Source organism: Rhinolophus hipposideros (genome assembly GCF_964194185.1).
Source record: "Rhinolophus hipposideros genome assembly, chromosome: 19".
Lineage (NCBI taxonomy): Eukaryota > Metazoa > Chordata > Mammalia > Chiroptera > Rhinolophidae > Rhinolophus > Rhinolophus hipposideros.
In genome coordinates, this window is record NC_138065.1 from 24,416,837 (window position 1) to 24,432,721 (window position 15,885).

Genomic DNA, 15,885 nt, shown 5'->3' on the forward strand with positions numbered 1-15,885 from the left:
GAAAAGGCATCTCCCACCTTTCTCTCCCCCCCTCATTCACACACAACCCCTCTTCTGCCATTGAATCTAAATCTCTGGGGATGGAATCCAGGCAGAGTATTATAAACCTTCCCCCAGATGATTTTTGGGTGGGGCTGTGGTTGAAATCACTTCTCAAGAATGTTTGTTAATTTTTAAGAGGTAGCCTTGTACTTTTAACAAACTTGAGTGATATCTGGTTAAACTTCTCCTGCCTCTGTTTTAGAACACATCTTATCATGTGACAGTTCTGGGTTTTTTTGTTTTCCCCCCCTTCTTCTGCCTCCCTCCTGCCACCCTCCCGTCCTGCCCCGCCCCAGTCTGGTTCAAGCCATTGTTTCTCAGACTAGTTGTGTAGGACACAGCTCCCCGGCCCATGCTGGTATTATGAGTCTTGCGCTCCCTTGGCTGAGGCAGTCAGTCACCAGTCGTCAGCTGTTCACGGTCCCATGTGGGAATCGAACTGGCAACCTCGGGTGTTAGAAGCATGGTACTCCAACCACCTGAGCCACCAGGCCAGCCCGACAGTTCTGGTTTTAATTGTCACAAAAACTAAGAATTGTTACAACATATTTAGCACATTCCCAGGATTGGATGAGTCAGGAAAAGTTGTGCTCTGTACTAGGGCAGCATTCCAGAGATTTCTTCTAGGGTTTATTTACTGGTTGTCAGTGAGGGGTGTGCTTTTCACCAGTGCCCTGAAAAGAGTGTTTACACAGTGTGCTTTTTTGTTTTTCTTCTTTCTTTCTTTCTTTCTTTCTTTTTTTTTTTTAAGGAGGGTGCAGTTCACAGTGGCCCATGCAGGGATCAAACCGGCAACCTTGGTGTTTATCAGCACCTTGCTCTAACCAACTAAGCTAACCGGCCACCCCTACGCAGTGTGTTTTTTAACTGATGCATATAAACAAGGTCGTAAAAGGCTTTTCTGTCCCAGTAGGCACAAAAACTTTGATGGTTCTAGTATTGTAACATGGCCAAACAATAAGGACCAAAAGAATGAAGAAGAATAGGGTCTATTGGGCTTTGTCATTGATTCTGTGACTGTCTCTCTTAGAAGAAGGAAACTTTTTCCAGGTACAAATACTAACGGGTGCTTATCTCACAATGAGTCAGAGTTCTGTTCCTTTTTCATTCCTTAAATTCTCTTCTCTCTGTACCCTTGCATTGTTTAATTTGTTCATCCTTTTAACAAAACTCTGAAAAACAAAAGAATGAGTTAGACTATATGTGTCTACATTGTTGACAACGATTTACTTGGCCTTATCATTTTGAAGACTTGAACCCTAAAAAAAAGTTTTCCCTGTTGAATCCAGATTTCATACTGTATTTTTAATCAGAAAAGTGTAAATCAGAAAAAGAAGACCTAGTTTGCTTCCTACCACCATCAGAAATATTTTCTTGAGAGTATGTACAAATAAGGAAAGTGTTATTACATTTTTATGTTTTATGTGGAGAAGGATGAGGACACATTACTTATAAAACTATAGAAGTGCTTGTTGAACTTCAGTGCCTGGCTGAACGGAAGAGTGCTTTGAATCTTTTATTCAAAAGCAAAAGAGCTTTAATACCTAAGTTTTATTACAACAGAATGAAAGAAAATTATTAAAATGTCATTTGATCCAGACAAAGGAAAGGGAAGAGAGACTTTGTGCAGTTGTTAAAATATTCCTGTCTACATAGGATAATGCAAATAACAAGTGTGTCACAAAAGCTGTTGGAAACAGCTGCCTGCTATTTCCAGACAGAGGCAGCATGGGGCTCCACTAAGGGTGTGGCTTTTCTTGTGGTAGTGTGCCTGGGTTACTAAAGGGCTTGCGATCACAGACCTGCCCATACTGGCACAGATGGGGATTAGTCTTCACTGGAGTGCGTGCCCCCTAACAGACAATGAGTATGACATGACGCTTGGGGATGCAAAAATGCTTTAGAAAAAGATAGACTGTTAAACCTCCAGACCACCTGAAAGGCCAGACCAAGCCCTTAGCACTAAAGGGACTTGGACTGCTACTGTGTCCAGAACATCTCCTACCCAACGTCACCTAGTCAGTGTTAATTGTTCAGCTTCACTTGTCTCAGAACACAGCTCCTATCTCACTCTCAGAACATTCAGGCCATGTGAGAGAGCTCAGCGAGCCGCAGGAAGAGAAAATGAGGCTGGTGCATGCCTCCTTTATGTGTTAGTCTGCAACACTTTCGTGAGGATGGAGACTGCCTCAGGAAATGAAATGCTTGCTTACCAAAAACTCTTGGTCCTTAAAGTAGGGCTTTTCTGGTGATCCATCATTGGTTTCCAGATCAACAGCAAAACATAGGAAAAGTGAATCCAGCACATTTTCAAACACAGATAAAAAGCTATGGGCCACTAGGTAGGCAAAAAAAGTTGCCAATAGCAGTGGGATTGCCCACACTTGGAGCACTCTGTGATAGTTAAATGCCATCAGTCCTCCAAAAACAGTGAAACACACCACTAACACCTGTCAAAACAAGAGTTTGTTGCAAATCTTTATAAACAGATTGATTATAAATTGTAGAAAAGATTGTCAGTTACCATAGTTTCATGTACATATGTGTGTGTGAGTGTTTGCGGGTCCCCCATTATACAGAATGCTTGTCAGAAAATTTGGTGCAATGAAATAGAAAGAAGAAAAAATGAAAAGCTATACCAAAAAAACCTAGTTAATTTGGAGAGTGGGAAGAGTATATGTACTTTTATTCTATCTGTGCCTAGTTTTTGTATTTATGTAGATGTAATGATACCTCACAAACTTGTTATTGGTTTTTCCCTTACCACCAGAATAAGCATCTTCATTTAAAAACTTTTTTACAAATGCCATTTTTACAATGTGCAACAAATCCATTGAGTGGATATACCATGTTTCCCCAAAAATAATACCTAGCCCAACCATCAGCTCTAGTGTGCCTTTTGGAGCAAAAATTAGTATAATACAAGACCCGGTCTTATTTTAATTAAGACTGGCTATAATATATCATATCATATATAATACTGGTCTTATTTTAATATAAGACTGGGTTTAATATAATACAATATAATATAATATAATGTAATATAATACCAGGTCTTATGTTAATTTTTGCTCCAAAAGACGCATTAGAGCTCATGGTCCAGCTATGTCTTATTTTCGGGGAAATACAGTAGTGTAGTTTAATATGTGATTTTTTTACCATGGGGATTAAACAGAAGGCCTTTCCAATGCTGGTGTGGGGAGATAATAGGATTATTCCAGGCTTTGGCTATTTGCAATTATTATATTTCCAGGAACAGGATTACAGGCCAGGATGTACCTAATTCCTTATCAGACAAAATGGAGCCCATCTAGGGTCCACATTGCCCTTGGATATCTAAAAGATGGGCATGACTTTCTGAAGGCTACTTCATTCAAAGACTCACTGGTTTCACATGCTCATTAGAAGCTCATTAGCAATTATGTGTTCCTTATGGAAAATGGATTATTGCCTAAAATAAAAGACAAATCTGTTACAAAGATGAAATACCATACCAAAAATTTTTGGAACTAGTTGTTTGAAGATGCATCACCTATAATCCTACCAAACTAATGTAAACAATGTTAGCCATTTAAATTCAATTAAAACTTAGATTATTTTGGCTATTTTGAAAGGCATAATCAGTTTGTGCTTCTAGAGCTACTGTCACATGGGAAGTCTATAGGACCCAGCTGAGCCTCAAAATATATGCGCAATTAATACACATCTGTGAAATCCAAGTATGTTATAACTTGCTACTAACAACAGATAACTGTGATATTCCCCAGAGACACACCAAATGCCACAGAAGCCGAAAATGTTAAATAAGAAGCCAAGAGTCCCCATATTTGGCATAGGCCAGGTCACAACTGGAGACTGAGATCTTGTTTACTCTGGGGCACCAGCAAAGACCCCACATTCATGTCCTATTTGGAGAAATGGTTGGAAGAAGCAAGGATATCTAGCTTGGAACAGCAAAGATGGGGCAGGAAGGTCAGGACTTCCATGGTCAAGAATCTAAAGGGCAGTCAAGTGGAAGTGGAATCAATTGAGGCATCCAGAATTAGGCCCAGTGGGTGACAATCACATGGAAAGACACACTGTGGCATAGTATAAAGAGCCTTCAACTTAAAGCTTGGGCAAGGTGGGGCTGCAGCACCACTTTCATCAATATTCCAGTTCCTCTTTCCTACAAGCTAGAAAGGGCATGTGTTATCTTTAGTTTATAGATCAGAAGACTGAGGTTTGGCGTTAAAGATCCCAACTTCAAGGTTTGCCCTTCACACCATGAGATGTTGGTGCTCCAAGATGTTCTTTTGCTCCGCAAGACTACAGACAGTTCCTTGAAGAAAACTATTCAGATGACAACAGAAATGTAACCTTGGCTCCATTTGGAAAAATCAACAATTCTGTCTACTTATGGACTTAATGACATCACATAATGCAGACATTTTATCAGGTTTCAATACTATTTCCATATATTTTATGACATCCCCCCAAAAAATTATCCATTTTCTGAGGCTGGTATTATTTTCATTTTAGGTATGAAACAGTGAGACTCAGAATGGTAGAGAGAATAGATCATAGATAAGAGAGTGAGACTAGAACTCAAAGCCTAGCTCTACCTATTGTGGACACATGGACGAGTTATTAAACCTGTTTCCTCAGCTGCAAAACAGGAATAGCTCACAGGGTTGAGGATTAAACGAGACAAGTAAGCACAGCATACTTGTAAGCACTACCACAGAGTAAGCACTCAAAAAACATTCATTTTCATTCCAAGCCTTATTGTATGACTTCATTTTGGGGTCCCAAGTTCCTTCATTTATTGTTTTAGTGACAACTTCTTACCTTTCCTAGAAAAATTATGAAGTCTCCAAAGCAGTTAACAGATGTGAAATGACTTGAATTCTTCGATAAGAGTTTGAGTGCATCTTTCGCTGATGTACAAAAGTCCATCCCATTAATGGCCATGGCAGTATATGCATTCTGAAACAAAAGACAATAGATTAAAAGATGATGATTCGTATATTGTTTTAAAGACAACGACAATGTTTATAAAAGAAACATGATTACTATAAACCCATAATAAATCATTTCATTTTATAGTCCCTTCCAGTCTGATTATAGACATATATATTTTCATAGTTGGAGTAAACGGAAAAGAGAAATTAGTACTTTTGGTCAGTATAGTGGATTGAACATCCCACTACACACACATGGAAATGAGGGGTAAAGTATAAATTATTTTTTAACACACAGCAGAGTTTGAGGACAGAAAAGGAAGTTTAGGTGCTAGAAACAAAGCAGACCCTAGTGGCTGGTGAAAGAGCTGAACCCAATGGCTCAATAGGCATGGAATCACTAAAGGCTCTCTGGCTGGGGGTTGGGGACTTAATCCCCTCTGGGTAAGAGACAATGCTCAAGCCCTGCACAAATTCAGGATTTGTACTCAGTTCAAATTCAAGCAACCATCCCAGGAAAATGATAAAGAAGTACACCACCTGCCTGGGACCACTATGGTTCGGAGGGGCAAAGAAAACCATACCTCGGAGCGGCCGGATGGCTCAGTTGGTTAAAGCATGAGTTCTGAACAACAGGGTTGCTGGTTTGAGTCCCACATGGGCCAGTGAGCTGCGCCCTCCACGACTAGATTGACGACAACGAGCTGCTGCTGAGCTTCCCAGGCGGCGGCGGCCGGATGGCTCAGTTGGTTAGAACGCAAGCTCTTAACAGCAAGGTTGCTGATTCCATTCCTGCATAGGCTGGTGGGCTGCGCCCCCTGCAACTAAGATTGAAAACGGTGACTGGACTTGGAGCTGGGCTGTGCCCTCCACAACTAGATTGAAGGACAGCAACTTGACTTGGAACTGATGGGTCCTGGAAAAACACACTGTTCCCCAATATTCCCCAATTAAAAAAAAAAAAAAAGACATCACTGTGAAACTCAAGCTTAAAAAAAGAAAAAAAGAAAACCATACCTCCCTTCCCAATCCTCCCCCCAACATCAGGCCAGGAAAAGGTGGAGTCCCACAGACAACCACTGTTGAAGAAGATGAAGGAAAAGTTACAGATGACCCAAGGAAATAAACAGCACAACACCCAAGAAAATCTGAGAACAATCTGAGATGTAGTATTCCAGGGACTATGTTAAAGATGCTAAGAAGATAATGGAAGGAATAATGATCATAGGAATGAACGGCATGTTGTAAAAATGAAGAGGCAGAGTAGAAAATAAACTGAATAGAAATCCTAGAAATAAAAAAACAGAGATTTTAAATGGTACAGTGTCACTGTAGATTTTTTTCCTTCATATAATAAACATTTTCATGTTGCTCCATGGCTTTTATAATTTTAATTTTTAATAAATACATATTTTATCAGCATTGTGTGTGTACACAGCTTAGACATGCATATTAGACTATTTCAAATATTTTACTATCATAAAAACTACACACTGAACATCTTAATTTCCTGATTTTGGATAATTTCTTAAGGATAAATTTCCATAAATGGGATTACTAAATCAAAGAGGGTGTATAGGGTGTGTGTGTGTGTGTGTGTGTGTGTGTGTTTGTGTTTATGTTCACATGACACAATTTCTTGGGTCATTTTTCCAAAATATCTTCCCCTTATGATCATTAAAAAAAAATCTATTATTTCCCTTTAAATCTTTAAAAATACTACTTGTACTGAAGTTTACAACAAAGAATTTATAGCTTTCTTGGGAAAATACACTGAATACTACCTGCTTGGGTTTGTCATTCCTTTTGCATGGGATAAGGATTAAAGTTTTCATCTCATGATATACAAATTAATCCTTTCACACACCAACTCAAAAACGTAAGGAAACCAATTTGGAGTCTGTTGCAATAATTCAGCCCCTAACAACACAAGCGTTAATTAGAGTAAGTGATGGAGGAAGTGGAGAGGAGTAAGAAACATGGGAGTAAGACAGTTGCACGAGCTCACCACTTTACCAAACTCCCTTTTCGTCAAGCCAACTGGAGAGGAACATTCAGTTTTTAAAAGACAAAAGGGTGGGTACACACCTTCCCTGCTTGCCTCAGAGAGGTTTTTCTTAGTCAGATGAAGTCCTTCAGGAATGCCTTAATCCTCAAACAACTTTTGGTTTCTGATTTAGAACTGAATGAATGCAAAATGGCTGTTATTGAAAGCTGTCCCCAGTTTGGGGACTTAAGTCTTGAGGAAAGATGTGGAAACTCATTTGCTCATTGTTTAAGCATCTTCAATCACCTAAGGTTTTCGGAGCTTTCATTAATCCTGAAAAAACATCTGTAGGGTCAGTGGTGGGGGTGATGAATGGTATTATCATTCTTTTATAAACTGGAAACCAAGATCATGGTCCAGGGGCCAGCCCGGTGGCTCAGGCGGTTAGAGCTCCGTGCTCCTAACTCTGAAGGCTGCTGGTTCAATTCCCACTTGGGCCAGTGGGCTCTCAACCACAAGGTTGCCGCTTCAACTCCTCGAGTCCCGCAAGGGATGGTGGGCAGCGCCCCCTGCAACTAAGATTGAACAGGGCACCTTAAGCTGAGCTGCCGCTGAGCTCCCGAATGGCTGTTGGTCGGAGCATGTCCTCTCAACCACAAGTTTGCCGGTTGGACTCCCGCACAAGGGATGGTGGGCTGTGCCCCCTGCAACTAGCAACGGCAACTGGACCTGGAGCTGAACAGCATCCACAACTAAGATTGAAAGGACAACAACTTGACTTGGAAAAAAGTCCTGGAAGTACACACTGTACCCCAATAAAGTCCTGTTCCCCTTCCCCAATAAAATCTTAAAAAGAAAAAAAAAAAAGATCACCGTCGATTCCCCAGGTCTCCGGGTAAATCAGTTTTTCTGTTTGTTTTTTTCTCTAACCTTCTGGACATTACACTATCAATTTCATTAGAACAAAACAGTATTTAAAAGCGTGGTAGTTAAGGTAAGCATAGGCTCTGTAGCCAGATAATCTCTGGGTTCATATCCCACTTCTACCATTGGCTGTCAGTCATGGGCAAATGATTTCACCTCTCCAGACCTCAATTTCCTTATCTATAAAGTGAGTTATAGCACCTACTCCCAAGGGATGTTGGAAGGATTAAAGACCGTGTTCCCTATAAAGCCCTTAGTAAAGCTCTTGGCACATGGAAAGCATATAATAAAGGGTTGTTATTATCATCCAGACCTCACCAAAAATGATTTAGAACTGGGAAACACAAGCAACTCTGTAAGCACTGAGGAGGTGTGGAAAGGACCCGTGCTTTCTTTATCCTTAGACTTAAATCCCTCCCACTCGTAGGGACCCAAGAAGGGCAGGACTTGCTCTCCAGACCATATTCCAGGCCCCAACATGGTCTTTCTTTGCTGCTGCAGTTCCACCACATGACAACTGACCTTTTCCTTTGCATTTAGTCTCTGTCCCCAGCCCACCACTCCATCACTTCCCCTTCTAAGTGTCCTTCAGGTTCTTAGTGTCCTTCCTGATTCATACTGGAGAAGACAGTTTTTATGGGGACTTCTTTACCTATAGACCATGGCCTTGTAATCAATTTAGCACTACTACTCATAGCAATAAAAATAGATTTTGGTCCTTGGTTACAATGATTAATGGTTAAAATAGTACTTTCTCATGCATGTGTTGACTCCACAGATTTTTTGGGCCCATAACCATTTATCTTCTCTTTTATGTATCGTGTCACTGAAAGAGGGCATTCAAACCATTTTCTGATTGGGCAATTATGCATGCGTGCTGCAGTTACTATCCCATTAGCATTTTACCACAGGGTCAACCCTGCGTGCAAGAAAGGCCTAGAATTAATGTCTGAACGAATAGCTGGAGGAGGGAAGAATCACTCAAGACAGAATAAGGATTGAAAATTTCTGCAGTTTCAGCATTAGCTCATTTTCACTTATTCTGAGTAGAAGCTGCTTCCTTGTCCGGCATCTGGAAGACGGACTGCACTAAAGGTTCGGTGTTGTAAGTCCTTGCTCAGAGCATCTGGATTTGCACCGACAGGACTCAGGACGAACGTGCTAAGGTAACCTGCAGACCTCAACAATATGTGGAAAGGACGGGAAATAATAAAGATTAGATGATATGCTTTGCTAGCTGCAAAAATTAATCAGGATATCCTGAAGGCTTATCTTTAAGCAAGAAAAAAAGAGATAGTGTTATCAAACTATTAATTTATTACCAGCCACAATTTGGTGTGCACGTTTCTTTATCATCACCAAATAGTGGATATTTCTGCATCTTAAAATTGAAGCTATAAAAACACAAAGTAGATACAAGAAAGGGTTCCCAACCTGACAATGGAACCTCAACGTTAGGTCCTCATTCTCACTCCCTCATCTGGGATTTAAGACTCCCTTTAGGTATAGGCTGACTAGTTTTCAGACTTTCATGGACTGTCCACTAAGGTCTGTCACAAGTGGCAGGAGATTGTAGGGGAATGACACAAAGGAGGAAGGTCCTGTGTGGCTGTGAAGACTTGTGAACAATGAACAATTACTAAAGTACGATTGTGAGAGCAACAGAGAATAGAAGCACTGGCTGGGGGTGACCGGGAGGAAGAGGCCTGGGGGAGGGCAGTGGTTAGGAAGACTTCTCAGAAGTGGCACTTAGCTGGTTCCCAAAGTTTGCTGTCCCCTGCAGGGAATGGGGTGGGTGAGAGCTGAGGCAGCAGCAGGAAAAGGCAGTGAAGTGAGATTCTGGGCCAAGCAAAGTGTGGTGGGAAACAGGTCTGGAGGAGTCATGAGCCAGACCTTGGTGGGGCTGAAATACTGCGTGTAGAGCAAGGGAAGCAATAGGAAGTTTCAAAACTTGTGTGATTTTTCAGCCTGTCCTTCTGGGAGCTCTCCCAGGCTGCCTTGTGAAGGTTCCGGGCAGGTCTCCCATCATCACCATCTTCTCTGGAGCTACAAAGCCCTGCACTTCCCAATACTCACTCCCAGTGCCAACTCAGTACCTCCGCAGTGCCTACGGGGCTCTGCCTGAGTGCCACATAAATGCTGTTTGACTGTCCACCCACTGAGCACACTGGCTCCATTAGCAATCATAAGCCTGGGGCCAGGCCCAAAGAAAATGAGCTCTTCTTTGGGGAGAAAATCAGAGTCTTAGGAATTGTCACTGTTTCCAGGTATTCTGCTTTCCTCCAACCCTCTTCAAGAGATGCCTTAGTGATATGTCCCAAATGGCTTTTGCCATAGACCTGACAGTAGCTTCCTAATTTGTTTCTGGTTTTTGTTGTTTTGTTTTTTTGCTGTTAGTAAGCAGGTGTGCATCTTCTGTGTGTGAATAAATAATAATAATGGCAAGCATTAAGGAGTGCATGCCATGTGCCAGGCTGTATTCTATATTCCCCTGAATGCGTTGACTAATTTAATCCTTTACACCCCCAATAAGGTGATGAGGTTGGCGAGGAAACTAAAGCACAGAGACGTCACGTAGCATTCCCCTTTGCGCACACACACGCGACCCATGTGGCATCACTTTCCAGAAATGGCTCTCTGACTCATTCAGGTGCATCAGGAAAACATTTAGTTTGAGCTGTACTTTGTGCTTCTTTTTCCCAAGGGTTTAAAATCATAAAGTGTCCACTCATGAAATGTGTCATTAAAAAGACCTAAGGACGCAGCAGGGTGGCTCAGTGGAAAGAAGTTGGGTTCTGACTACGTTGCCTCCAAACACTGGTGAGTGGCATGCACTAAGTAATGTCACCTCGCAGGTGCCTTGTTCTGTTGCTGGTCAAGGTGTCTGCCAGCCCTACAGTTAGTTCTACATAAAGATGCTCGATGTCCATGCATACTTCTTAGTGGACCAGGTACCCTCCTGTTCTGATCTTATTTGATCGCATATGTTTCTCACAACTCAAAGAAATAATCACCATGGATATTATTATTCCCATTTCACAGAATTCTTATTTTTTAAAGAAAAATGTAAGAGATTTAAGAGTACTTTTAGGGAATGGAAAAGTTGGATTACCTTTTTAATTTACTTTGAGAGTTATCCAAGAATGCAAATCGCAGCTTTTACACAGAAAGAACATTTTTGCTCCTTAAGTCAAAACTGAAGCCAGCACAGTTCAGCCCTGTGTCCTTCCTCAGCTAAGGGCAGCCATTTGTCCTCCCTGTAAATTGAAGCCGTTCTTCTCTGAGTGGAGGAACTATGAACCCCAGGCTCTGTTGACTCTTCAGAAAAGTAAACAGTGCTTTCCTCCGTATAGGAGGGAAGGTATTTCCAAAAAATCATACCATGAATAGCGAGCTTTTTTTCTGGAAGGCCATCCTAACAAAGTTCTGATATTTATCAACTCAAAATAAAATAAGAACTACTCAAACTCAAGAAAATGGACAATGAATGCACAACATGGTATTCATCCTTTCCTCAAAACTGAAAGAAATACAGTGAAGTCTGAACCCAGATAAATCCCCACACATTCAAAGGACCTACAGTAAAACTTGCAGGAACCATCCCAAGCTGTGCTTTTATCACAAACACATGCTGAAGGAGATCATGTGCGAAGAGCCCTTGGGCCTGGCAGGGCCTGCCATTCACCGTTCAGGTCAGTTCCAGAGTGCACTGGTCACCAGTTGCCAAAAGCCAATTAGATAGGAATGGGGAAACCTGCCAGTCCCCTCCAGGGTTGGGACGAGGTGGAGACCGGATGGAAGAAGAATCATGCCTTTGCTGAGACCTGCTGCTGCCTGTAAAGCCAGGCACATGGCAGGGCTGTTTTGTGTGCTCTTTTAAAATTTATTTACATTTTGCTTATTTTTTGGAATAATGACTTTATTATTTTCATGTCCATCATTTAAAAAAATCAAGCAACATAGAAAGAGACAAAGAAGACAGCAAGAAAATCACTCCGATTCCACTCCTCAGAAATTACTATCACATGACCTCACCTAACCTTTCTTTGCAAGTATCCACAGACAAAAGGAAGGAGGGACAGTGGGTGAACATAAATTATAAAAATGCAACCATGCTCTGCATGATATTTTAAATACAAAATTCTAATGGTAATTTGACTTCAACAACAAAAAATGAAACTAAACTGACACTGAATGAATATTTGAATTTCAGGCAAATGTATCTTCACACACAAGACTTAAGTTTCTAAAAAATCATTTAAAAGCATTATGAAAATTAAGAGGTTAGAGGACTTTTTTTTTTCTTAACACTGTGTCTTAAGTTTAGGCAGCATGAATAGTAAAGGATGACTCCTCTCACACTTTCTCCCACCTCCTGATTTTAGTGCGTTTCATTATTATTCTGACTTTGTCAGGGTTTTAAACATTTATAGCCTCTTGGACAATGACAGTCTCATTCCTTTCTGAAATGTACCTAGCACTGCCACCATGATTATCATCACACACACCTGCTCTATACCAGCGGCACCTCATACTGCCCCACAGGATGCTGTTTCTTCTGCCAAGAGGCTGTTCCAGACCTCAGTCCTCTCTGCAAGGCTAATGTTTGTTGAATAGGTAAAGGAGGGTGCTTTTGGCAAATCAAGGTTGTCTTCCAAATAATATTTCTTCATACAAAACCCAAACTGATTTGACAGTCAGTTTGTTCCTTCAGTGGAATGTTAGGATTAAAAGATACTGCGACCTCACGAAAGAAAATGCTCTCATTTTAGTGACAAGGAAGTGGAAATCTCAACAGGCATGAGGCAAAAATCTCAAAGTCATGAGGCAAAAGCGATGGAAATGGGACATGAATTAGGGGTTCATAGTCAGTGCACCCTCCTCCCACAAATCCAAAAGCCAAATCAGGCATTTTAGTGACAAGGAAGCCAAATCAGGCATTTTAGTGACAAGTAAGTGGAAATCTCAACAGGCATGAGGCAAAAATCTCAAAGTCATGAGGCAAAAGCGATGGAAATGGGACATGAATTAGGGGTTCATAGTCAGTGCCCCCTCCTCCCACAAATCCAAAAGCCAAATCAGGCAACTGCATCTTGCTGAACGTGGCCCGTCGCTGACGTGCTAGAAAGCTCTGCACTCTGCAGTGAAAATACCAGCACAATGATACGATTCTTAAAGGGCTGCAGCAGTTCAGTGAGCCCATCATAGTTACAGGACTCTGCCACTGCGAAGGTCATGGGACCTAGGCATAATCAGTGGAGGAATGAGCGAGGCAGAAGGGACGCCTGGTCCTCTGCAAGGCAAAATTAAACTTGTGGACCTGTGAAATAGGAAATGCAGGGGATGGGAAAGGCTCACACTGTTTTTTGACTTTAGGCCTTATAAACAAGATAAACTAGATGAGCTGTCTGGCCCTAGTTAGAGAAGACCATTGGTTCACACCTATGTACCTCTGTCCTTGACAAGGAACTCCAGACAGCACAATGAAGCCATGAAGGCCGCAGTTGGTGGAGTCCTATGAATCACCACATAGTAGGGCTAGAACTCGTAATCCTAGATCAGCAATTTGGGCTCTGGGCCTCAGCCTCCTCATTTGGACAGTGGCATAATAGTAACAACCGCATAACAGTAGCACCCTTGAGAGGATAAACTTAGACTGTGTCAGTAAAATGTTTACCATGGTGCTGGGATACTATAAGAACTCAATAATGGCTGTGTTATTTATAGACTTTAGGAGGTTAGTTCTTGAGTTAAGAAGGATATCAAACATCTCTGATTTGAAACTCAGGACCGAGAAAATTGGAACGAGGAGATGAAGAGCAGCAATAGGAATGTTTACATGTTTTCATATATTGCGTGTTTGGGGAAATAATTTTAAGTCGGGTGTCTGTTCCTCCATGGGCACACTGTTGGTGGGCGTGGGGTGTTAGGCCCACTGATCGGATCCTATAACTGAAAGACCATTGGTTTATTTAGCTTTGTACCATAGCTTGGTCCAGCATGCAGTTAAAAACTTTGATGAGAAAATGTATTTGCTTAAAGACACTCATTATAATAACAGAACTTTCTGAAGCTTCCTTGTCAGCCTCCTCTGTCCACTGGCACGTGTGCATGGAAAACAGTTTCCCTTCCATCAGTCCCAGATGCTGTTAGGGCAGCACCAACAGGAAAGGGCAGCTCTTTTGAGCATGTATTTCCTCTTTCCTTGTTGCTTCCTTGCTACTCTTAACAGATGCTAAAGGCTGTGTGAAGGCAGCATGAACTAGGGTGGGTGCTGAGAAAGTGTGAGCTCTCCTATTCCATCATTCGTCCATCCACAGACATGTATGAAAGTTGTGCTTCTGCCAAGCTCAAGGCTGAGTGCAGGGCACTGAGCCAGGTCAGTAGCACTTTGTTCTTGGAACCTCACTGAGTTTCTTTTTTGCCTGCTGATGGAGGCACGACAAGGGCATGGCAAACAGGCCCAGAGCGCCCTTCTCACCCACACTGAGATGCATCCTAACGAAGTCATTTGGCCTCAGCTGTCTTCTCCTTGGAGGAACGCAAGTCTAGCAAATGGCTCTCCCCTCCATACCTCTATGAAACTGAGGCATTCTACACAAGGCAAAAGGAAGGGGAAGATTCAAGACAGTCCACTTGAAGGACTCTCAAAGCCTGGATCCACCTGCCAAAATTTTTAGGAACTTTCTAGCCCCACCTAGATAAGCAAGCTAACTGAACCAAAATTCTCATAATCATTTCCTCTCCTACTTTTCACAGACTTTGTTTTTCAAACATCCATACAAATGAGACTAAATGGCAGAAAGACTATCCAGCTCTTCCCAATATCTGTTTGATGGTTTACTTTGCTCTCCTGACTTTTGTTTCTTTTCCTTTTCGCCTTTCCCTCCTCTCCACATTCCCCACTCAAGCAGGACTCAGGCTCTGTGCTCATTCCCCAAGGTGAGGTTAGGGGGCTAGTAATGGGTGGGGGCAGGAAGACACCCAGTCACAATTCTTACAGGCTTTTGCTTTCCAAAATATTAAGCTCTTTAAGCCCTTATCTACCAGTAGAGAAGATGAAGAAAGGGGACTCCTAATGTGAACCAAACACTGGGGAGCAGCAGGTGAGCATGCAGGTCTCCTTCACCCCCAGATGAGAAAATGAGATACCCCTGGGCTGGGGAAGGAGGCAGAGGAGATGCGTGGATCTTGACCAGAGATCCAGGTTGCTTTTTTTTCAGCAGAGCATGGAGAAATGTCAAAACTCTAAAGGGAAGTGCCCTCTCCGAGGGTCCAGGTGTGCCAGGAGTGAGGGGGTTCCAGAGACTGGGGGCTTCACTGCTAAAGCCAGAACAGTCCCAGGCAAAGCAAGAGGGTTGGCTACTCTACCACTAGCATATCCAGGCAGAAATGACTGTGGGGGTCTTACAGAAGATTCCTGTTCCCCAAGCAGGGCCTTAAGGAGACAAGGAGATAGGAAGATGGATGTCTCAAGGGCCACCTGTATGTACTAATGCCTGGGGACACCTGATACCTCCTATAACCCCATGGGGAAATATAGTCCCCCAAGAACTTTTTGTTAAAATTTCTACCAGTTCAGTGAAATGAGAGCTCCTAGTCAGAAATTAGGTTGAGACATGGGACAGTATTTCTTGCACAACTGAATTTGTGGCTGAGATTCACACCTATGTGGAAGTCACTCAAAGACGAGACTCAGGTGCTGGGAGCCCAGAGCATTGTTAGATTCTAACTTATACAGAACATGAGCTACTGACTGCTGCATCAAAGCAGCTTTTACTCCCGTGACCACTGTGACTCATAGCTCCTTTCCTTCTTCTTACCTTTTTATGAATGCATTCTCTAGTCCCTGGCCAACAATTACTTCCTTTCCCAACATGTCTAATGTCTAGGACAAAGACAGCTGGGGAAGGACAGGGCAGGAATGTCCTCACAGCCAGCACCTTGCCTGGCAAGGTATAAAGGGAGGGTGTGGGCTTCAGAGATAGG

General features: G+C 42.2%; 1 protein-coding gene across 1 annotated transcript in view; it reads right to left on the reverse strand.

Moving 5' to 3' along the window:
- Positions 1-1,127: 1,127 nt before the first annotated feature.
- Positions 1,128-15,885, reverse strand: part of SLC44A3 (solute carrier family 44 member 3) — a gene marked incomplete at its 3' end in the record, with an annotated part of 88,076 nt that continues 73,318 nt past the window's right edge. Inside the window, 3 exon segments of the mRNA XM_081026183.1 lie at positions 1,128-1,214; positions 2,256-2,492; positions 4,873-5,010. Of these exon segments, the coding sequence (XP_080882309.1) occupies positions 1,128-1,214; positions 2,256-2,492; positions 4,873-5,010 (462 nt within the window).